The 24,120-nt window shown below is 39.3% G+C and overlaps 2 protein-coding genes, 1 long non-coding RNA gene and 3 pseudogenes across 3 annotated transcripts; 4 read left to right on the forward strand and 2 right to left on the reverse strand.

Annotated features, from left to right (window-relative positions):
- Nucleotides 1-1,467: 1,467 nt before the first annotated feature.
- LOC111345060 (uncharacterized) lies at nucleotides 1,468-3,514 on the reverse strand. Its single transcript, XR_015988824.1, has 3 exons — nucleotides 3,381-3,514; nucleotides 2,504-2,571; nucleotides 1,468-1,825 (listed from the first exon to the last, which is right to left on the reverse strand). It is a non-coding gene; the product is annotated as an uncharacterized LOC111345060 (long non-coding RNA).
- A 998-nt stretch (nucleotides 3,515-4,512) lies between these two features.
- Nucleotides 4,513-5,283, forward strand: LOC148729020 (uncharacterized). Its single transcript, XM_088725069.1, has one exon. The coding sequence runs from the start codon at nucleotides 4,513-4,515 to the stop codon at nucleotides 5,281-5,283; it is 771 nt and encodes a 256-aa protein (XP_088581195.1).
- Nucleotides 5,284-12,457: 7,174 nt separating this feature from the next.
- On the forward strand, nucleotides 12,458-14,493 carry LOC148729021 (putative skeletal organic matrix protein 5; annotated as a pseudogene).
- Nucleotides 14,494-14,920: 427 nt separating this feature from the next.
- Nucleotides 14,921-16,337, forward strand: LOC148729022 (uncharacterized; annotated as a pseudogene).
- Nucleotides 16,338-18,519: 2,182 nt separating this feature from the next.
- On the reverse strand, nucleotides 18,520-19,317 carry LOC148729023 (uncharacterized; annotated as a pseudogene).
- Nucleotides 19,318-22,629: 3,312 nt separating this feature from the next.
- Nucleotides 22,630-23,754, forward strand: LOC148729024 (putative skeletal organic matrix protein 5). The gene is given in 4 exon segments (XM_088725509.1): nucleotides 22,630-22,705; nucleotides 22,793-22,835; nucleotides 22,976-23,102; nucleotides 23,236-23,754. Coding segments are annotated over 2 exon segments (618 nt in total). The 5' UTR covers nucleotides 22,630-22,705; nucleotides 22,793-22,835; nucleotides 22,976-23,003.
- The last annotated feature ends 366 nt before the right edge of the window (nucleotides 23,755-24,120 follow it).

Genomic DNA, 24,120 nt, shown 5'->3' on the forward strand with positions numbered 1-24,120 from the left:
ATTGGTAAGATTTACACACAATCGTTACTGATCAATGAATGAGAAAAATACTCATTAAAAAATGCTAGCCATCTAAGTTTGGAATGAATTCCCTTCGTTCTTTAAAAAAGAGATTAGAGATTTTTAGGAGCTGAGAAGGAACTTTTCTCAACTTAATGGTATTTAAATTGTTATCAACTCGACTCGGCACTTCATTCCAAACGTGAAGATAAAGTTTATCAACACCTTCTTCCATTTCACTAAAAATAACTGCTTGAAATGGAAACTTCGGCACCGGCGATAGCATTCTGACTACCCCTTTTTTAACTACGAAAGCAGCCATTTTGCTTCTTTTCGAACATAATACATGAAGGAGACTTTAATACCACGTTTTACCGCTGACCAAAAAGGCGCAAATCAAATATGGTGGTTATAGTCGTCTGAAGGTAGATCACCGGAAAAATCTCCGATGGGAAAGCAAAGCTGATGGCTTCGCAGGCCAAAAAGCGAATGAATTATCATTTACTGTTCTAGTTTTGTATGTTTTCATCTCCTGTAATTGTAAGGATACTGAAATACTGTAATAGTATTACTTCAAACTGTTTGTTGCTTTTTTCGAAATTTCCACGTCCGTGACCGCAAGGAAATAAAAGATGCTAAAATAAATTAAGAGATGTACTGTGGGACTCACTGCATGGGTTGTTGTTGCCCATGAAGTCAAATATACAACAGCTTTCATGGTTCTCTTTACACGACAGCGAAATCAACCCACAACATGTATCAAAATTAAGCCACAGGAGGTGGGAGGTGGAAGGGAGAAATAACTGCTAGTATTAGTGCTCCATATGTTTAAAAATTATAACCCCACCCTTAGGTCTTATGAAAAATCTGTTGGTAAGAAATGAACAGGGCTTTCAACTGGCCTGGCAGCAAAAAAGGGTGAAAAACAAGGTTATTCAAAATTCAAATTCCCCCTTCCCACCCCATCTTGATGGAGAGATAACTTCCATGTGCACTTTGCACTGATTTCCTGCTGGCTCAGTTGGAGGCGTCTGTCCAATTTCATGTCGTACAAAATAACAAAAAAAGGTAATATATTATTAAGTGAAAAAGGAAATAGAAACAAAATGTAAATTGACATGGGGATTGACTGGGGTTTGATTCACTCGTGTTTATTTATGGGATACTAAGTCCCTTGCCCGAAAAAAAAATTCAAGAAATGACAATGAATCAGAAAAGGCAGACAAAAGCTGGCAATTGGAAGAAAGATATTGGCTCTACATGGAACATTTCAAAGAATATCCCCTTTCACATGTGAGCAAAAGTATTTCTTTCCATAAATCTTTTGAAGGTCACTAAATACTTACAGGTAGAAAAAAAAAGCACAATTGCAAAAAAGTATATTTCATTAATAGGTCTTTTTCTCAAAAAATATCAGGCCATTGATAGCCAAATTTCAAAGTGGTCACCGCCATAAAAAAAAAAAAAAAGCAACAGTATCTAAATGCATATTCTGTGGAAAGCTGGCAGAAAACTGCCCAACGTAAAAAATCTCTGCACCAAGTAGAATGCAAATGCTGTCTCTTAACAACACCAGTGGAGAGTTGCCTCTTCGAAAAAAGCACAGGTTGTGTGGCAAGCAGGAGGGAGGCATTCACAGAAGTAAAAAGTCGAGCCAAAGAGCTTTCAGGAAAAAAAATCTTCAAACCAACACAAAAAGAAGTCAAAAACATAGGGTCAGTGATATATAAGGAATTCAACTCTCTATGTAAAGAGTGACTGGGAAAGTCCTTTAGAGAAGTAATGTCCATGGTTTCCGAGGCTGGGTTGACAAAGAAAGTTTCACCTGTTCAGGCAAAAAAAAAAAAATCCGTAAAGAAAAGAAAAAGTTAAAACAAAATATAGAAAATTCCTGAAAAAAAAAAATTATGTCAACCTTCACCTAGCTCAATGAACATATTTCGCAGCCAGGAAAAGGCAAAGAATGGTAGAATGTTTTGAAACAATTGATGAGGCCAAAAGGAGGGTAAAAAATGCCCCGAAGCGGAACACCTGAAGTCATACAGCCTGAAAAATTACACAACCTAAACCGCAACCCCAAATCCAGATATTGCGCCAAAAGGTATGAAAACCACCTGGAAAAAATACAAGTTCTTGTTCTGAAGGCCACTAAGCAGCTACAGTCTGATATAAAAGTATGGGATGCACTCTTCTTAATGCAGAATAACTGGCTTCCCAATGCTAATTACTATCGGTTTTCAGATGAGGTAACAAGTACTCTTCACAAGAAAAAAGTTGCTCTGAAATTGCTACAATCCTGGAAGATGATTACAGTACATTTATAAAGTATTTTGATAAAGCATTCTTACCTAATTTTATTCCCTTAAATGACTTAGTCAGGTCATTTTAAAAAGGTAATAAGTTGCTTGAAAGTGATAGTTGTCCATCATTTTTACCACCAAAAGCTTCGGATTTAAGAGCAAATTTGTTACTGGTAATTAACACTTAATTACTACTTGCTCACCTTCATCATAAGCAAGTCAAAGATTATGTTTGACTGCAAGATAGCTGTACTGTTGAGCTATCTTGTCCCTATGGATTGAAAAAAAATACACTGTGAACATGACATCAGAAAAGAAGTCTCTTGCAACAGTTTACATTACTTGACTTAAAATACTGCCATAACGTAGATGCCTTTAATTTCACAAGTTCCTCAACATGCCCTGATGAATGTGGAAGTTGTACAAGAATGTAAGTAAAAATCATAGTTAAGAAAAGGTAATAGAAAGATTCCCATTTATTATGTTCTTGTATGATTGAGAATGTTTGTGTTAGTCGTCACAGGCTGGCAATTCAGTCATTGTTAACTAAGGTTAAAGACGACATCCCAATTTAGTTTGTCACCTCTCTTGAGGTGGATTCAATCTAAAACATATAGATAAGTATACTTTAAATTTCGCTGCACATGTATAAGAACACCACTGTTGACGCATAGCTTTTTGCTCTCTCTCATTTACATGCCTTGTAGATTGAGTAATAAACTCTCTTTGTTGAAGCTCATATAAATACATTTACCCACAAAAGTGTTGTACTGTAACTCACCGTTAAATTTCTAACTTGGGATTGAGCCGCGGCATTTAATTTAATTTGGTAAACAACAAAATTTACGCTACGGGTAACTTTTCACTCCGCGGTTTATCAATTTCCACCTCATCCTACAGTGACGAGAATGGAAAATTTCCGAAACATACCAAAAAATTTCTAATTCATAATTCAGTTAACGAAAAAATGCGCTTTCCTTGAATGAAACGTTCGTTATTTGGATTTACGCCTCAGAGCATTATGGAAGCTACGGCAAATTAGAGCTAACTTGCCGCATGAAACCCAAAACTACCACTCACCTCAGCTGTAGACCTCACATCTGCACGAAAACAACGTCTTCTAAAAAAAATTGCGGTAGATATATCCATCTTCGCCTCCCCAAAAGCGTAAAGGCCCTCTGATCTAAACTTCGCACGCGCCAGACGGTAACGGCGGCCATTTTTAAGTAAGTCTCTGGCAGTGGATGAAAGGTTCTTTTGGACCGACAGCACATGTGTGTTGAGCTGTATCGTGAACAAGGAAAAGAGGTTCCAGACGTTCCTTGCGAACAGAATGACAACAATCCATGAAAGATCGCGAGCAGACCAGTGGTACTATGTTGGTACAGGTTCTAACCCTGCTGACGATGCATCTAGAGGACTTTCCACTGAAGAGCTTATCCACAAAAACCGCTGGACCAGTGGCCCTTCCTTTCGCTTGGAAGCAGAGGACTGTAGCTGGCCTAAGCAACCCGACGTTCCCGTGGAAATAAAGGGAGATGATCCCGAAGTAAAGAAAGAAAGGAAAACCTTCTCAGTAGCGTCTACAGTTGAAGTCGACTTCTTAAACAGAATGGTGCAGTCCTGTTCCTCCTGGTATAGGCTCAAGAAGTTGATGGCGTGGATACTACGCTACCGTTCTAATCTTCTGCGAGAGTGTCGCGGAAGGAAGGAAGCCAGAGCTAAAGTACTCATCTCTGGGAAACCCAGTCCCATCAGTGTAGAAGAAATGCACTATGCTGAGATAGAAGTCTTGAAGTATGTACAAAGGCAAAGCTTTAGCGGAGAGTTGGTGTATCTTCAGAATAAACAATCAGATGTTGTGCCCAAGAAATCAGTCCAAGCCAGCTGCGCACGTTCTGTCAAGAAATCAAGCTCAATTGCCAAGTTGGATCCGGAGTTGGGCAATGGCCTGCTGTGCGTTGGGGGAAGATTGAGGCACGCACAAATTGAACAAGAGCGAAGACACCCTATAATACTCCCAAAGAATCATCATGTTGTAGATCTGATCGTCAGCCATTACCATTTGCTTTCTGGACATTCTGGTCAATAATATGTGCTCTCTTTGATCAGAAAGAGTTACTGGATTATCAAAGGAAGAGTCGCCATGAGAAGAGTTGTAAATCATTGTTTTAGCTGTAGACGAAGACAGGCTCCGTCTGGAGCTCAGAAGATGGCTGATCTTCCTGCTGACAGAGTCACACCTGATAAACCCCCGTTCAGTTTTGTAGGCGTTGATTCTTTTGGTCCGTTTTGGGTAAAGAGGGCCAGAAGTCAAGTCAAGCGTTATGGTGTCTTGTTTACGTGTTTGGGTACCAGAGCCATTCACTTGAAAGTCGCTCAGAGTATGGACACAGATTCGTTTGTAAACTCATTGCGCCGCTTCAATGCAAGGCGAGGTATCCCGGAAGTGATGAGGTCCGAGAACAGGTCAAATTTTGTTAGCGGAAACAAGGAGCTCCGAGAACCTATCTCTGAGTGGAATGAGAGTCGGATCCATGAGTTCTTCTTGCAAAGGAATATCAAGTGGCTGTTTAATCCACCATCAGGATCCCATTTTGGTGGCATATGGGAGCGATGTATTAGAACTGTCAGAAAGACTCTCCTTGCTCTCGTGAAGGAACAGCCGCTGGATGATGAATGGTTAACCACCCTGATGTGTGAGGTAGAATCTGTTATTAATGGGCGTTCGATAACGAAATCGTCAGGTGACCTATCGGAGTCTGAAGCTCTTACCCCGAATCATTTACTGCTGTTACGGTCAGGCCCGAATCTTCCTCCTGGCGTGTTCAGTAAAGAAGATGGCTACTCTCGAGGAAGATTGCGCCAGGCACAATATATGACGACGTATTTTGGCGAAGATGGATTAAAGAGTACTTGCCGCAGTTGCAGGAGAGGCAGAAATGGGCTTATCCATCACCGAACTTTGCCGTTAATGACATAGTGCTTGTGGTTGATGATAGAGTACCAAGATCTTCATAGCCTCTTGGTCGGATTATTACTGTACGCAAGAACAGCACCGATGGGTACGTGCGAAGTGTAACTGTGAAGACCAGAACATCGCTGTATGATCGCCCTGTTGATAAGATTGTTCTCCTGGAGTCGGTGGAGATGTCAGAAGGCATGAAATGAAACATTACTGAACTGATATGATTCGAGCTTTATATTCTCCCGCAGAATTGTCAGATATAACGTTTTGCAGTTAATGGCTTGAACCCGGGGGTAACTTGTGAAGGTGTAGTCTGATCATACAGCAACCATACCGTACATAAAAGGCATGTCTGAAAACATCTAGCGCATCTTACTACCCTTCAATATCCTCGTCGCCCACAAACCCATCACCACACTACGTCAGTTCCTAACCAACGTTAAAGACAAAGACGAACCGAGGAACAGACAGGAAACGATTTATAAGATCAATTGTTCCGACTGCCAAGCCTACTATATCGGTGAGACTGGCAGAAACCTCGCAACAAGACTGACTGAACACAGACGGACGACGAGGAAAGGTGATGTCAGCAATCACATTGCTGAACACCATCGACTTACTAACCACAACATTGACTGGGACTCTGCGCAATGCCTAACCTATAGCACTGACTATTTTCAACGACTGACACTGGAAAGCTGGTTTACTAACTTAGAACAGACTCCCCTAAACATATGTCAACAACTACTCGCTCCATACAAACGACTCATTCACGACATAAACATCACACACGACCGAAAAATAAGGACCTAACTTTACCGACAGATCGAAACAGACCAATCCCGACCGACTTACGTCACTTGAGTCTTACAGCCAATAACACCACGGCAAAACCAACCGATCATTTCACACGAACTGGAATAAGAACATTCTACTGACAACAGTCATTCACTTGACTCTGATGATGACTTCCGCACAGGTTGTCGAAACGTCAGTCACTACCACCGACAACAGTCCTTCTCAGGACTACACTCACCCGGACGATCAGACTACACCTTCACATGTAACGTTTGTTTGCGTCAAATTTCTTTTCAAATCTTTGTTTAGTGCGTCCGATTTTAGGGGCCGGAATGTAAGTTACAAAACGTTCTACAATTGTTTACTTTGTTTCTCGTGTTCAGTCCGCGCGGGACTGGTACAATTTCGTCATTTAAATTGTTAAATATTTTGGGATAAACCATGTGCTCGTACTTGCAGAGGTCAAAAATTCGTTTTGGATGTTCGATTGTTTTCTCACTAGTATATTCACTTATTCCTCGAGTCCACAAATCTTGTATGTTTTCACTGTAGTTTTTCGTTTCGCTTCGTTTTCTTTACATCTGTTTCCTTTTTTTGTGCAGTTAAACCAGATCTTTGTAAAGTAAAGAGTGATTCGAATATTCAAGTCTACACGACTGCTCAAACTAGAGACTAGTGAGCTACGCACAATTGCACGACATTACTTATCCTAGTAGAGTGCTCAATTTGAACTTAAAAGCAAGTTTTGTAATGCCAAATAGCTATATTTAACTGCAGACAGTTTTTAAGTTTTGAAAAGGATTTATTTTCATTAAGTCACTAATTACAAAATAAAAGTGCAGACCGCACATGGACTTGGCCCTAACTAAATACTAGTAAGCAAAATAAAGTATTCAAAGTCCAAAGGAAGGTCCTGAAGAGAAATTTTATACATATCTAAAGGGAGTCGTAATTTAAACTAAGATAATTCTACGCTACAAGTAAAGATAATTCTAAGTTGAATTTAAAGTAATCAAAAAAAAAGAGTAAATAGCTAAGAATAATGATATAACTAAGGATAATCTTAATTTAATATTAATATAACAGTAAAGCTAATAGATAACTTACAAGAATTATCTTAAATGTATCTCCTAAGATAGTTTTAAGTTAAAATTAAAGATAATTCTAATAAGGCCGACATTGATGTAACCTTTAACTAAGGAAAGACATAACTAAGGATAATTTAGTGAAAAGAACCTAAAAGAAACTAACCTACTATGAAAAATTTAACCTATTTATTAAATTAGTTACTAAATCAACCATTTACTGGAAAATTTTGATAGTAGTGTTATTCAATCGACACAGTGCTGGATCTTCCTATCAATTATTAAAGTCAGATAAATAGAGATCAAATGAAAGTGGTCACAGAGAATTGTCCTCTCAATATCATTGAGGATATAACGGATTATACCTTCATGACTTTCATTTCCATTGCGAAAAGTAGCATCGTTATTGAAAAACTTCCCAATGCCATACAAGATCGTTTTGATAAAAAAAACGGGCCAGTCGTGCATTTTTTTGGGCTGACTGGAGCCCACTGAAAAAAGAAAACAGAAATGTAAGACGAGAAGAAATTACCAAGAAGGGAGGACATCACAGGAGAAAAATAAGACCACACTTTTTTAGCACGGGAACAATTAAGAAAACAGTTATCAATTGTTTCTTTTCGAGAGCAGTAGGCACATTTATCAGAATCAATATATATAGCCCCAATGTTTAGGAAATCGCGGACTTTAACGGCTCGAAGGACAATTTACCATAACACATCATTCTTATAGTTTTTAGAAGAGTCATCTCGAACCAATTTCCAAAGATTGTCAAGTTTGAAATCAAAAGGGAGAACGAGGGACCAAAAATGGTGAAGAATCGGGGAAGCAGAATTATCTTTTAGCAGGGCCTGATAGCATTTTTTAGAGGTGAAATCAAAGTCTTGCCACTCTTTGCCGGATACGTTCCCGCGAAGAGTGGTAAGCGCCGAAAAACATTTCTCGTAATATGGTCTGATTTTCAATAGTGTAATCAACCAGCACGCACCCATTGTCGAGAAAAGAGTAAGGCGGAAAAAGCTTCTACCTTGGATGAATACAGTCAACTCTCTCTAAGACACACACTATCGGGACCGGCCTCAGCTGTTCGTCTCAGAGAGGTGTCCGGCTTATAGAGAGTCGACGTAACATGACCCCAGGAATTTTAAGATAATACCATGCTGAACCTGTGCACAGTGAATACGCATCTGTTTAAACTTTGTTTTAAGTTACTTTCTTGAACGAAGTCTACAAAGTGGAACAAAAACATATTTGTAAAATTGAATCTCTTGTCGTATTACAATCAATAGTTAATGGGTTAACTAGAGTGCAAACAGTGAACAGTATATTCTGCACTGTCTTTCGTAGCCTGTTCCAGGCTCCGAGATGTATTGGTGAAAGCCATGGCTTCGGTCGGGCCATGGACTTAGGAAGAAAAGAAATCTGTGATCGTGGATTGTTTCAGGTGCAAGAGTTAAAAATCCTCAAAGCGCTTACCAACGCTGCTTAATTTTGATACGAGGATTTCATCTTGCAGCGTTGTTGAAGCGAATTCCTTTGTCATCTCCAAGTTATTTTTTCAATGAGACAATGGCTGATTTAATTTTAACTTGTACTGTAGGTATTCCGCCGACAAGATAAGAGCTGTCAATTAAACGTCTGGTGTTAAAAGGAATCTCGGGTACTTGGTAACTTAAGAAGTTTTCTTCCCTACATCGTAATTTGCGGTCTCAATCAGCACCTCACAACTGTCCGTTGAAGATTTCAAAGCGTCCGTTGTCCGACTTATAGAGGTGTCCGTCTTACAGAGAGTTTGTTTATAGTAAAATGACTAAGAAACGGCCGGGACCAACACCAGTTGTCCGTCTTATAGAGGTATCCGTTAAGAGAGAGTTCACTGTAGCTCTATCATTGATTGTATCCTAACCAGAGCTAAGTTCAAGAAACGTGCAAAAACTAATGTCCTATCGAACACCATGTATAAGAAGCTAAGGAATCAAGTTGTCAAAATGATCGCTAACGCAAAATCGGTCCACATGAGAAATGAAATCACTGAAAATATGGGCAACCCCGAAAAACTCTGGAAAGCTCTTAAAATGCGATACCAACACATCCGATTCCATCAACACCCTCTTTCATTGAAATAGATGGCTAAGAAATAACAGACCCACTTTCCACGGCTGATGCTTTTAACGATAATTTCACTAACATAGAGCGGGCTGTAAACTCGGCTCAGGTCACAGTCAACGAACAGGTACTTGCTAACATAGAGGCTAGCATTCTGCACTTTATTAATGCTCGCATAGATGTTTCCACGTAGTTTGATATCCCCCTCATGACCACTGGACAAGTTGAAGAATATACAAAGCGCATAGGAGGAAACAAAGCCACAGGCCTGGATGGGATTGGAATTAAAATTCTAAGACTAGCACTAACGGTGATGTCTAATAGTTTGACTAATATCTACAATAGATAAGAAAAAGAGCGAAAAAGCTGTTGCAGACGAATTTAATCAGTTTTTCGTATCTGTTGGTCAGAGCACTGTTGACAAAATTACGTCCCTGGCTAATGAATGCAACCTAACACTTAATCAGAATTATTTTGTACCGAGACAATACGCTCTCTCTGACCAGTTCACACTGAGTACCATTGATTATAAACAAATAGAACGTATAATAGCAGTGATGCCTTCAAACAAGGCCCCAGGGATAGACAAAATCTCGATTCGTGTCATCAAGGATTGTCTTAATCCAATTGTTCACCCAATAACGTCTATTGTTAATGCATCCTTTCAAAACTGTGTTTTTCCATCAAAATGGAAAACAGCTGTGGTTACACCAATCCCAAAAGAGGGCGACCAGGAACAGGCAAACAATAATAGACCCATCTCACTTATACCAGTCTTATCAAAGGTTTGCGAAAGGGTAGTACATAATCAGCTCACCTCGTATCTGCAATCGAATGACACCTTAACAAAGAGCCAAAGCGGTAACAAGAGATGGCATTCGTGCGAAACGTCTGTGATTGAAACAACTGACACAATTCTTAACGCCATTGACAAAAAGAAGTTAACGGCAGTTGTTCTATTAGATATGAGCAAAGCCTTCGATAGCGTCAATCACGACACGTTAATTTTAAAACTGCAAGATGTCGGAATTTCCAGTGACGCTCTCCAATGGTTTCGTAGTTACCTAAGCAACAGGACACAAATAGTACGAATCCATTCAACGCTATCTGAGTCTTTGCCTGTGACCAACGGCGTCCCTCAAGGAAGTATCTTAGGCCCACTACTATTTAGCATATATAAGAACGATCTTCCATCGATCCCACAGAAATGCAGCACTCAGAGTTATGTAGATGATACGAGACTCATCACTTCCTTCGAACTTAAAGACAACCTGGATGCAATTGCTGATTTGGAAGACGACTTGTTTAAAATAGGAAAATGGTGTTCGAACAACCAATTGTTACTTAACCCTGGCAAAACCAAGCTGATGATATTTGGCAGCAGGCAGATGCGTGCAAAATTTCAATTTCGCTCCCTTTCCTTTATGGGTGAGGACATCGTCCCCGCAGACATCGCCAAAGACCTTGGTGTGATTTTGGATTCTAATTTAACTTACGATGAACACATAATTAAGACCGCTTCCTCGTGCATGTCCCGCCTCGGCCAAATAAACCGTGTCAAGCATGTTTTCGACAAACGTACACTTTTGATGATTATTAATTCCTTAGTTTTCAGCAGGTTATTTTATTGTTCCAATGTTTGGTCAAATACCTCAAAATGTAATGTTAACAAGTTACAGGCGGTGCAGAACTTCGCATGCCGCATTGTTAGCGGTGCGCGTAAATTTGACCACGTTACACCAATTCGCAAGGAACTAAATTGGCTTTCAGTTCAAAGCCAGCTTTACTACCGGAACGCTACTATGGCCTTTAGATGCATGACTGGTCAGGCCCCAGAATACCTCTCATCAAAACTCATAAAGCGAGCCGAGGTTAGTCGATGTAGCACCAGAAATTCGCAGCTTTTGCAAATTCCATTCTTTAGAACAGCTAGCGGTCAGAGAACATTTTTCTATAGAACTGTAAACTTATGGAATTCTTTGGATAATTCCTGTAAGCTGTGTAACTCCGTTAATGTTTTTAAAAAACGTTTAAGGTCCAAATTACTTAAAGAGTTGTAATTTTATATATATATTTGTATACTTTTCTTTTTCTTTTAAAACATTCAGATTTTAAAACATTTTTAATTGTAAATAGGATTTTTTAATTGTAATAGGATTATTTTTATAACATTGTCTTTGAAAAGCCCCCTTGGGGAGAGTCAATAAAGTATGTATGTATGTATGTAATTGATGACGTAATACGCATGAAGAAATTATGCATGATGTTCAAAATTGTGAACGGAGAGTCTACATTACGCATTATTTTACAAGCTATTGAACTTATTTAAAAAACATCCATTCTTATAATACGCGAGTTTCTTTTCATGATCAACTGTTCGTGTAAATCGGGATATTCTGGAGATGGAAGGACATGCAAAGGTGAACTAGACCAAAACCCTAATTATCTTGACGAACAAAGGAATAAAAATTAAAGAAAAAAACATGTCAGTCAACCCTATAAATGATCAAATTAGTCACGTACTTAGGGGTTTTCCTTGCTAAGTCAGTTGCCTTGAATTTTACAGATATCAACTAGCTTGCCGACGGAACAGCCAACTAAAGTGCTGAAGAAACTAAAAAACATATTCAACCCTATAATGTAGTAACGTGCCTAAGAAGTTCTCCTTACTAAATCGGTTGGTTTGAGTTTACAGATATAAATGAGTGTGCCATTAGAAAATCCAGCTGTAGTATTGATGCTCTGTGCAACGATACCAAGGAGTCGTATCGCTGCAAATGCAAACCAGGATTTACTGGAGATGAAAGGACTTGCAAAGGTAATCAAAACGCATCTTAGTCTCAGAGTCTAATCTTAATCAATTAAATAGGGTCTGGTGACTGATGTCTAATTCTCATCAACTAAATACATCAAATCGTATTATAGTCAATCCCCATAACTGGCTTGATGGCCCTATTGGTTAGAGAGCTGCTGAAAAATTTGCAAGATTACCTGTCGGATTCCTCTTTGGGTTCAATTCGTTTTACACACTTTATTTTCACATCTGCAATGATGACGTTTTAATAAAATGAGAGTATTTTCATATTTCAATAGCCAACGTGGGTCTCCATTCGTTGTTCATACTCTGCTTTTAAATCTGCGTTAATTTCTAAAGTTAACTGCAGTGATGAGATTCTTGTTAACGAAGAGCTCTTTCAGATATGAACGAGTGTGCTTCAGGAACACAAAACTGCAGTGCTGATGCAGTGTGCAACAATACCAAGGGATCGTACAACTGTACATGCAAACCAGGACACTACAGAGATGGAAATATCTGCCGTTTGGGTAATATTATTCATGCGGTATTTGTTAGTTTCTTGAAATGCTTCTGTTTATACATCAGTTATGAGACGTTCTTTTCTGTTAACTGGTAAAAAATAAACAAACAAACCAACAAAAACAAAACAAAACAACAAAAAAAGAAAAATAAAAAATATGGAAAAATTCGATAAAAGCCTTGTTAGGAACTATTGAGAAAACAAATTAAAAAGACGCTCGAAGGGTTTATAAACACTACTCTGCGTAAATAGCGGCCTTCTGGTGTGCATTTGAAACTTCAAGTGTTGTGAGAACGAACGGCAAAGCTGTGAGTGGTTTGGACGCATCTTAAATTCTCGGCTCCGTTGCTTGCAGTTTCATCGTGCGCATTAGACACCCACCGACACCACGAAAACACGAGGAACCAAGTCGCAATAGCTTTGATCTGCTTTGCATGGTGAGTATCTCGAACATTCACAAAGCTTACTTAAGTGAAACCAATACAACTATGGGTTACTTCTGACCCTCAATTGGAATCGCTCCATGGATAATTTCAAAGCTATCACAGATGAATGAAGTCGATAACTTTCGTACTAAGGGACTATTCTTCCCTCTAATCGGCGACCAGTCACACTTTTTAACTTGGATTTGAATGTTATATATTTCTCTTCTACATATAAACGTTCCCCTTAAAAAAAATGTTTTTACATCACCCCGTTCTTTTTTCCTCCTAAAGGCTTCTTTGCTGTTGATATACCTTTTTTTTTTTTCCAACTTTGACATGTAAGGAACTTTTCGACCGCAATGTGTAAGTCAATAATTAATTAATTTAAAGACAAAAACAAAGCCGAAGAGAACTATAGAGGGAAAACATGAAAATAATAGGACTAATAATTCGAAAATGAAGAAGGACAAGGAAAGCTCTGAAAATGAGGATACTGAGAATAATAATCTTCATAATAGAATAATCTTCCACACTTGAATCTCGTTTGAGAGGAATTAAAAGTACTTTGTATCATTTACTGAATATGTAGAAGCCATGGCCTTCATCAAATTTCAGATGTATCTCTCCTAATAAAGAGATACTTTATTCAATAGATCCAAAATGAGTGGCGAGGTCACCCTGCTCCTAGACTCAATGCCAATTTCTGTTTTCTGTCACGATGGAGACTTTGGATGCGGAGATAGGGGATGGACGCCAGTTATGAAGATCAATGGTAATAAGGTATGAATTTATCGGGAAAGAAATGTATTGTGAATACAGGTGAATGCAAAGATGCGAGAAAGGGGATGGGCAAAATGGCAGCTGTTTTCCTGAAAAAGGTCAAGCTTCGCTCGCTTATCTTCACTGAGTAGGAGCCTGAAACAGGCTATTACTGTTATTTCATTAACTAAAAATTAAGAAAAAAATTAATTATTTGTTATAAATTTCAGAGTACCTTCCATTACGATTCCCAATTTTGGAGGGACAGAAGTTCTTAAAACCTTCCAAGAGGCAAAACTGGCTTTGACTTTCAAGAGAGAAAGTTACCAACCTACTGGGACTTATCCTTTTCCAACATCTGTCTCGGTATGAAGATTGGCAATCAGCTCAGATTCATTGTCATCAACAAGCATGCCAACTCTCTCCATTCACTTATCGCTAATGGAGAATACTGCACCATCTTACTTGGTCGTGAAAAGTGGATCACAGGCCTCCTTGCAGCCCCACTGCAGCATGGAAGGATTCAACGCGGTTGGAGAAAATCTTGATCAATCCGTAGCAAGAATCGGCATCATTGCTAACCAGCAGAATGACTGCTCCTCTTGTGACTCCAGGATTGGTTTTGGCACTGGAGGACTACATGATGACTCCAATACTTGTGGAAACGAGGCAAAGCACAAGTCTAATAATGGAGACAAACACATCAAAGCCATGGGGTACATCCTGTTGGAGTGACGAGGGACACAGCTAAATTCCAAACTCTTAAGTTAAAAACATCATGAATAAGGACATTGCAGTGTTGAGGCTTACCAGCTGATTAAACTATGGATTCAGCAAAATTTCCACAATCAAATAGTTTAATCTTCAGTTGAGAAATAGTAAATTAGTTGTATTTGTGCAGTCGCAAGTAATATTCGAAGAAACAAAGAAATTGAACGGTAATAATAAAATTACAATACAACAATAAACATTAGAGAATATGAAACTTTAAAAGCACCTGGACAGGAATGACAATTTTAGTGGTTATGAAGGTTTCGCCCCATACACCCTTCTCACGCAGCGTCATCTTGGATTCCATGCCGCAACAAATCGAGGCTGAACGGACATAGACTTTGGGGGTGTGTTACACTAGTGTTACAGTAGGGATATATGACAAGTAAGCATGGCCCAAGATCATTGCTCTCTTAACTTCTGTACGAACGACAAGAGAAATCAGAGTGGCAAGAACTTATATTTTCTTAACTTTCCTTCAAATTCTTTTTTGAGATCGAAATGGATTGTCCCTATAAAGCGAGATGAGGGGCTAGATTTTGGGGTAAGAATCGAGCCGTGACCGGCGAGTTGTCAGACGCACGTGCTACTAGCGACCGAATCTTTGCTTTCGATTGAAAACACAGCCTCTACACGTTTGTAAAATGCCTACTTTTTTCGTATCCAGAACACTAGCGTCCTTTAAGAAATTTACTCGTCGTTTACTTTTTTTATTTTTCATTTTACTTTTAGCTCAAGCAGTCAAACGCACATGGCAATGTTTCGTTTGTTTTTATTAACTCGGATTTTTTATAATGTATTAAATGAGATTCTCCGGCCCTCGTTTATTCGCGTTGTAATTTGCGGTCTTAAACTAATTTCCCAGATCAAGAAAGGTTATACTCTTGTGTGCTCGGCTCACTTCAAGCCAGACGATATGTATAGGACTATAACTGGGCTTACACGCCTAAAACGTGGAGCTGTGCCATCGCAGTTTGCATGGACCAAGGAGGGTAAGGAGCGCCGACCAAACAAATTGGAAGAGTCAAAAACTATTGTCGAACAGCAAGCACAGGAGCAGCGACGTCAATTCTTTGTCGATTCAATCCAGCAAGATGTCGAGATGGAAGAAGAGGAGACTGCGTCAGCAGGACTGGAAACCAACGCAAGTGCTGAGCCAATGCAAGTGACATTTGTGGACCGACCGGAAAACGAAAACAGTCAGCCTGACGAACTGAGCCCTGAGGAACAAAATGAAATATTTTAAGCCAGAATCAAAGATCTAGAGCAAAAAGTCAAAGATCTTCAAGAGTCAAAGTTTGGAGGGGAAAAAAGTTCGAAGGATCCTGAATTGCTGACATTTTACACAGGCTTTACATCGAAAGAACGATTTGATAGCTTTTACAAATGGGTTGAGCCGTATGCAAAAACCATGATAAAATGGTCCCAGACTCAACGAGACAGAGGTAAAGAAAACTACCAGCGAAGGCGTAACAGTGGTAATTTTGCATTGTCACTCTACGACCAACTGTTTTTATTTTAAATCAGAATGAGATTAGGTTTGCTCGAGACAGACCTAGGAGTGAGATTCAATATTAGCAAAAGTACTGTCGGTAGAGTTATTATAACTTGGGCAAATTTTCTGTACACAATGCTCGGCCAAGTGCCAATTTGGCCCACAAGTGCTCAGATCGAAAGTAGTATGCCTCAATGCTTTAAAACTACATACCCTAAAATAAGGGTAGTCCTTGACTGCACTGAAATTAAAGTCAAAAGGCCTAGCTCCAAGGTCTTAAACTCAGAAACTTATTCTACCTACAAGTCATTCACAACATTTAAGAGGCTGTCCGCCTAAGAACGGATAAGGCAAATTTCGGACCTTCACCGATTTCCCTGATTTTTAATGTAAAAGTCGAGACTTCTATCCCATGAACAAATGTTACGTTTATTTTGAACCAGTCTGGTTTTTTCACTTTTTACGAGATATTTTTCAAGGTCACCTCAAAGGCACCCGGTTTCCCCCCCCCCCCGGACCTCCATAATTTAGCTACAAAAGTCGATCGCTGCTGTAGCCGTATTTTCAATTCTAACGAGCTTTCTATTTTATATGTCTAAGATCAACCTTTTGCCATTACGTTAACGGTAAAATAATTACACTGTATATATTTTTCACTGAGTTACAAATTTTTCAAAATACTTATCTCGAGCACTGAAATTTGTGATGCGTGAGGTACATGTGGTTGAAAGCTATTTTCTCTTATGTGGGACCTAATCTCGAGTCAAATCTATTACAGCCTATAAGCACTTACACCTAATAAGTAAATTATGGAATAAAACTTTTGGGCACTCTTCATGGCGCGCCCCAGAGAGCTTTGCGAATTTAACAAATATTCGCCATTTTGATCGAAACCAAAGATAACACGATCCGCACATGAATCCGATTTCTAAGCCCTAACGGCCTAAAACTGCTTGAAGATAAAGCACCAAATCCTTAATGAAGTATCAAATCTATAAAAGTATTGTTTTGTCCGTTTTACATGGCATGGAGGAAATGTTTCAGATTAATCTTTCTCTGTAGTCATATGCAAATTAGCTGCTTGCGTTCCTTGTTTTTCGAAACACGCGTCCAAAATTGTTTCCGTAGCAATATTTGACCATGAAAACAATAGTTTCTATAGAAGTGGAAACGTTACTGTTGTATCCCTTTTGGACTTGAGAAACTTACTTAATGTTCAAGAGCGCTAGCCTTTGTTTTCAGTTATCAACGACGTGCCAACGGAATTTGTTGTTGAAAAAGTTGTTCATTTCACTCGTGTTTATTATTGTGGCCAATTTGCCAGATTTGACGATTTCTTCCAGCTATTGCTAAAGTTTTCCTTTTAAGTGGTTAGCAAGTTGTTCATCATCATTTGTAGAATGGCATCACAGTTGGTTTGATAGCCTAATGGTAAGAGCGCTGAACCGGCGGTGTTGCGAAAGTCAAGGGTTCGAATTACGTTCAAGCATGAATTTTTCAGGTTTATTTTCCCAAATTAAAAGTTTCGTCTATAATTGCGATGAACTTCTTCTCGTTCCGCAGTTCCAATATACTGTATTCATATATTCATCATTTCAAAACGGTATTTGTTGAAGAGGTGAAATTTACATGTTTACTTCTTCAACGTGACTGAGTCAGTTACGCCTGGTCACGCAACATCTAGTTTCAGAGGTTTGTCTTGTCGTCGAACCAAACACGAATCCCGAAGATATGCAATATGATTGAGTCACGAGAGTAGGAGAATCCTGCCGGGAGAAATTGAAAAATAATACAAATGATCGAAACTGGCATTTTAATAAACTCCTGCAAAATTCACATATCATTAATTTCTCGAAATTAAGAAAATCACAAACCTATATTCACGCGTAAATGCTATTAACATCTCCCACGGTCAGGGTAGTATTTTTTTCCTTTCTTTTTTCTCTTTTAATTTTTGCGAGTTAAGAACATCGCCACAAACTTAATGACGACAAATTTTGAGAGATTTTCGCGAATTTTCTCAGAAGTAATTACGTTAATTCGCTGAGTACAACTGTTTATCAGGTTACTTTGAGGCTGTGCCTATTGTTCTAAAACAAACTCGCTCCACAGGCACCATCATTTGTTTTCCTGGGCTATGCAGCTTCTGATATAGTTTAATTAAAGCATTGGCATTCCTGTATAAATGACATCAGTTGCTCAATAAGGTCTTTATTCCTGTCTCTCGATTTAAATGGTACTTCAAAAAACGAGATTTCTTTGAGCATTGCTACATTAAAAAGACTAAGCTTATTCTCGTTTGCGCACTCGCACAGATTAAAGGCATTGTAGGACAGAGGGTGCTGTGGCTTTAGTTCATTAAGGATGTGTTAACGTTCCATCAGCCGTTGTCGTTCAGCTTCCTCTTCCTCTAGGGATAGTTCCTTCGGATTTTGCTTGATTTCTGAGGGTGTTCGTTGCCTTTTTCTGTTTGCTGTAAGGCGAAAGAAAAACCCCTACACTTGGCTCTTGGTAAGCCACTCGTCTCGGTCAAACAACCTATTATTCTGCGCTTCTCTTGCCTTTCGCATATCATTCGAAACTTGCTGAGGGTCAGCGTCTAGCCCTGATTGTTCGCCCTGATCAAAATTTGCTGTTAAATAATTCTTAACTTTGCAACTGAATCTAGTGGATCCTGCTCGTGGCTTGGGTAGGGCCCAGCCCATACTGACAGTGTTTACTGGAGGCATTGAGTCACGTACAACCTGGTGGGTACTAGTTTCGCACTGTGGTTCGTCAGTGATGCTGACTGATGTAGTAAACCTCTCTGCCCAATCTCTACGGAGTTTATCATACACTGTTTCTGACAGCCTTTCATCCTTCACACAATGGTCCCCTACGTTCAAATGTAACTCGAGTTCTGAAAACGTTTGGAAACTCTTCACGCATCCAGGCTCCGAACATTCAAACATGTCCATCTTTGAATCGTCCAAATCATCGTCTTTATTTGAACCCTCTGTTCCAGGAACTGTGTATTCATACACACGTGCATTGTGAAAAGGGAAGAACTCCTTACTTACAACGAGAGCGGTGTCCCCTTGGTCATTTGAAACTAGCTGGTCGTAAGAAATCTCCTTGCCACGCTCTATTCCGTACGACCTCCACGCACGTATATTTTTTTCCGCAAACTAGATGTTGTGTAGCTTGCTAAAACAATCTATCTTGTTCACTTCTAAGGTTCTCTTAGACTCGTCAACTTCAAATACGCACGCGGATGTACTTTTCACTGGTCTCTCAGAAAGCGCCTTTCTCATGTCTCCCGCTGTTAGAATGTCGTGTCCTTCGTTGCAGAAACATTGGATGCATGTTTTCATTGGGCACAGGATACGATCACACAATCCTTGCCATACTGTGGCTCTGAAAAGTCATACCGAAAGACTTCAATACCTGCCCGCTGACCGATAAAAGAAGCTGTTAGAAAAATGAGCTCTGTTGCGTCTTGCCGGAAAAAAAAAAAAAAAAAAACATCTCTTGCTACTGAAGAGAGGTTAAGGAAATATTTCTGGTAAGATCTTCGATGTCCACTTCTCTGTGGTTGATGATAACTGAATTAGTTGGCGATAAGCGTGCAAAAAAAAACACTGCTGTTTTACTTATTCAGCGCTTCGTGGGAGATGAAAATGGCCATAAACTCAAAAAATACCTTGCCTTAGAAGTGTGGAATAATATGCTCTTCAGTTAAAAGAGACAGCTCTCTGTGTTTAAGAACATCGTAGAAAAAAAATTTTATGGACACAATTTTAAACAATGCTAATTTGCATAATTTATTAACTATAAACACAGGTCTTTCCTCTTTAGAACACCAATGTTTTCAACTTAACGGCGAAAAAGTCGCATGATATCTATTTTTCAATATAAAAATCTGCTCTTCAGTTTTATTTTATGATTTGTAATAAGTTCTCAGATCCCAAATTTACCTGTTGGTCGGATCGCGTTATCTTTGATTTCGATCAAAATGGCGAATATTTGTGAAATTTGCAAAGCTCTGTGCGGCGCGCCATGAAGAGTGCCCAAAAGTTTTATTCCATAATTTACTTATTAGGTGTAAGTGCTTATAGGCTGTAATAGATTTGACTCTAGATCAGGTCCCACATAGGAGAAAATAGCTTTGAACCACGTGTACCTCACGCATCACAAATTTCAGTGCTCGAGATAAGTATTTTGAAAAATTTGTAACTCAGTGAAAAATATATACAGTGTCATCATTTGACCGTTAACGTAGTGGCAGAGGGTTGATCTTAGACATATAAAATAGAAAGCTTTTAAGAGTTGAAAATACGGCTTCAGCAGCGATCGACTTTTGTAGCTAAATTATGGAGGTGGGGGAGGGGGGGAAACCGGGTGCCTTTGAGGTCACCTTGAAAAATATCTCGTAAAAATGAAAAAACCGCACTGATTCAAAATAAACGCAATATTTGTTCATGGGATAGAAGTATCGACTTTCACAGTAAATATCAGGGAAATCGGTGAAGGTCCGAAATTTGCCTTATCCGTTCTTAGGTGGACAGCCTCTTAAATGCTTAGTTGGTACAGCTCCACATGGTGCAGTAACATTTCCCTATATCAAGGAGGTATATTTGACAAAGAAATAACAAGGCGCAGTGGATTTCTGTCGCTTGTTGAAAAAGGAGACCAGGTAATGGCACACAAGGGCTTCCTAATTCAGGATTTTTTGGAAACTAAAAAAGCTAAGTTGACAATCCCACCATTCTTGTCAAGAACAAAGTCCTTACAATTCACTGCTAAAGAAGTGACAGATACCCAGCAGATTGCCCGCCTCCGTATCCATGTTGAGAGGGCAATCAGACGAATAAAAGAGTATCAGATTTTTGTAAGAGTTTTACCTGTCTCATTGGCTGGTTCAGTAAACCAAATTTGGACTATATACTGCCTTCTGACATATTTTAGAGGGCCACTATATCGAAACTTCGATTTCCCACTGGTTTTGTTTACCAAACCTTGCTACAATCATAAGATTTGTGACACCTCAACTAAGTTAACCAAGTTCTTTACAATATGTGCTTAATAAACCGCAACTGATTTATTTTAATTGAACAAAGAAAGTATTTTAATTTGTGTGATTCCAGACAATTTCCATTCCTCCTACCCAGGGAGATGAAATTGGAAAGAAAATGTTAATTGCCTTCCTTAACATTAACACTTGTCTAGTACCTATAGCTGGCAGAAGCCCAGTCAGCATACATGTACATCCCATTTCTAGGATTTCCAAAAATTGTAGGGTTGGCTTAGTTTTACTAATTTTTCCAACTTTGCTTACAAAGCCTGGCTGTGCCACCACCTGTAACAATTTAGGGAGAAGGTATTCAAAATAATACAGATCCAATTTCATTTTAATTTCTGAACAAAATTCTGCTTCAAACCTCAATCTTTCACAATGAAAGTCAGTTTTACAATAAACATAAAAATCTGCCCATTGACAACCAGTTAGCAGGAATTGTCCCATGACCTGGTAGTAATAGCTGAGTGTTTTTTTTAGTCTGTAGATTCCATTTACACATTTCAGATATCTAAGCTCATAGATGGAATCCTTAAGAGGGCACTTGTTTTCCAGCAGCCCCTAGGGATTGACTTCTGACGGATCGTACACTCTTCGATCTGAAGAGGAAGCCAGATGAGGGCAGGAGGGGTTGACGACAAATCCGGCAGGGAAAAAATTACACTCCACACTGTCAGCATATGCAGCTGCTGCCTCTTCCTCTGTACTTATTCCATGCCTCATGGCTGCAGTCTGAACACAAAGTCCTTCCATAAAATGCAATTGTTCTGGGGAAGGCACAAATGCATATTGGCTAACAATCTCTGGAAGACAGAAAGCTGGTGGCTTCTCTGGCCATCAATATTCATATGAATTTTGGGGTTATTTGTCAATCTTTGTTGTTGTTGGTAGGATAACACAGAGCCACCAGCCACTTTGCCAAGTTTGTTGTTGACAAATTCTAAATTGTCAATGTCTGGCAGAATAGAGTTAAGTTGCATATCCTCAAATTTTTCAAATATGTATTTCATGGAATTTATAATTTGGAGGTCTCCAAATTTATCTGGTATGGGGTTATAAAAAGTAGACCGTACTCCATCTACCCTCCGATTTTTTTTCTTTTCTGTTCTATCTTTGGCTGGTGGTTTCACCTGCTGTACCATCACCTCCTGCGCCTCTCGAGGATTTATTCCTGCTGTTCTTTGTGGCACATGCCATGTCTGTGGAAAACTTGTCTTGGACATCGCAGGAGGTACACTTCTCAGGCCCAATTTTCGGTAGTGCTCAAGGAGGTACACTAGCCCAATTACATGGTTTCACAGCCCTGCTCCCACCTCACAGTTGCAAGTGGTACTTGATATTCTGACTTTAGGAGTCCTTGAGATCTCAATCTACTGAAAAATTTTAAAAAGAGCTGAACCTCTGCTTCACAATGTGCATTTTCAACATCAAACACTATTTATTAAGCTTTGGTCAGCATTTCAATAAAATATAAGACCTTGATTGAAACTCCGAAAATAAAACTTGACACCAATCCTGTACCGCCAATCACTGCGGTGAGATCAGCAAAGACGTTAAGACGCTTCAAACCGAAGTGAAAAATCTTGTTTCGCTTGTGAAGGACGCTCTGCCTCCAAAACCTCCAGGTACTTTTTTTACGATGATGTATTGGGGAGCGGCATTTCATGATTTCACGCTCACATGTTAGAACTGCAGTATTTTATTTCTCACAGCCAGTCCCTTCTCTTCTTGCAAGGAGCAGTACGACAAAGGAAAGTAAGGAAACAGTAAGAAGTTTTCATTTCAATATTCCAAATCACTCGCTTGATGTGTGCTGTCCATTATGGTAGGTATAACGACTCTTGTCTTGCATACAGGCTGACTCAATCCGTTTTAATGCTCTCCTTTTCCATAAGGTCGAGACGAAGCCAAGTGTATCTGCTGATGTTTGGTTCACAAAAGATTCCTGTTTACTGTCACATGAGAAACTTTGGATGTGGTGATGGAGGATGGACAAAGGCCATGAAGATTAACGGTGCAAAGGTAAACTCCCTGTCTCCTTTAAAAAACTCTGGATATAATTATTGATTAAAAAAATAAAAAGAGAAGAAATGAAATTTAAAAAAAACACACACAAAAACGAAAAAAAATTAAATATTAGTTCTTCGTTTCTCAGAGAACCTTCCATTACAACTCCCATTTCTGGAGCAACAGAAATTCCTATAACCTTGCTGGAGGCAGGACTGGGTTTGACTCACAAAAAACCAAACTACCGACCTACTGGAACACACCCTTCTCCAAAATCTGCCTCGGTATGAAGATTGGGCATCAGCTCAGGTTCATTGTCATCAACAGGCACGCCAACTCACTGTAACCACTGATTGCTGATGGAAAATAGCGCGCAACCTCATTGGGTCGTGACAGGTGGAAGTGGTTAATTGGTTCACAGGCCTCCTTGCAGCACTACTGCAACAAGGAAGGGTTCAATGCTGTGGGAAGAAGCCTTCGTCAGTCCAAAGCAAGAATTGGCATCATTTCTAACCAGCAGAATGAATGCTACTCTTGTGACTCCAGGATTGGTTTTGGTACAGGAGGTCTTCACGACGACTCCAACACGTGTGGCAATGAAGCAACATACTCGACAGAAAATGGAAACAAGCACATCAAAGTCATGGGCTACATCCTGTTACAGTGACAGGGAACGCCGCGAACGTTCCAAATTTCAAGCCAAGAAGCCATCATGAATTTAAAAAAAGTAGTATACTCTGGCTTACCAGCTAATAAAACAACGGTTTCAAAATTATATTCTTCTCTGGTCAGATTTGTCTTAACTATAACTTTTTGAAAACTGGTCTAAGACGTATCGATTGTGCAAAGCCAATTCAAGTCTTGAGAACGAAGTAGAAACAGGCAATGGAGATATATTCTATGTTCATAATAGGTCGACGTCACGAGCTGCACGCGAAGGGAGGTTGTGATCTGATCACGCACTAAGAGGGGTACACGAGAATAGTGACTTTTTTTTTTCTTTTTTTTCTTTTTTTCGAGCGATTTGCCGTTT

The sequence above is a fragment of the Stylophora pistillata genome, chromosome 6 (assembly GCF_964205215.1).
Source record: "Stylophora pistillata chromosome 6, jaStyPist1.2, whole genome shotgun sequence".
Taxonomy (NCBI): Eukaryota; Metazoa; Cnidaria; class Anthozoa; order Scleractinia; family Pocilloporidae; genus Stylophora; species Stylophora pistillata.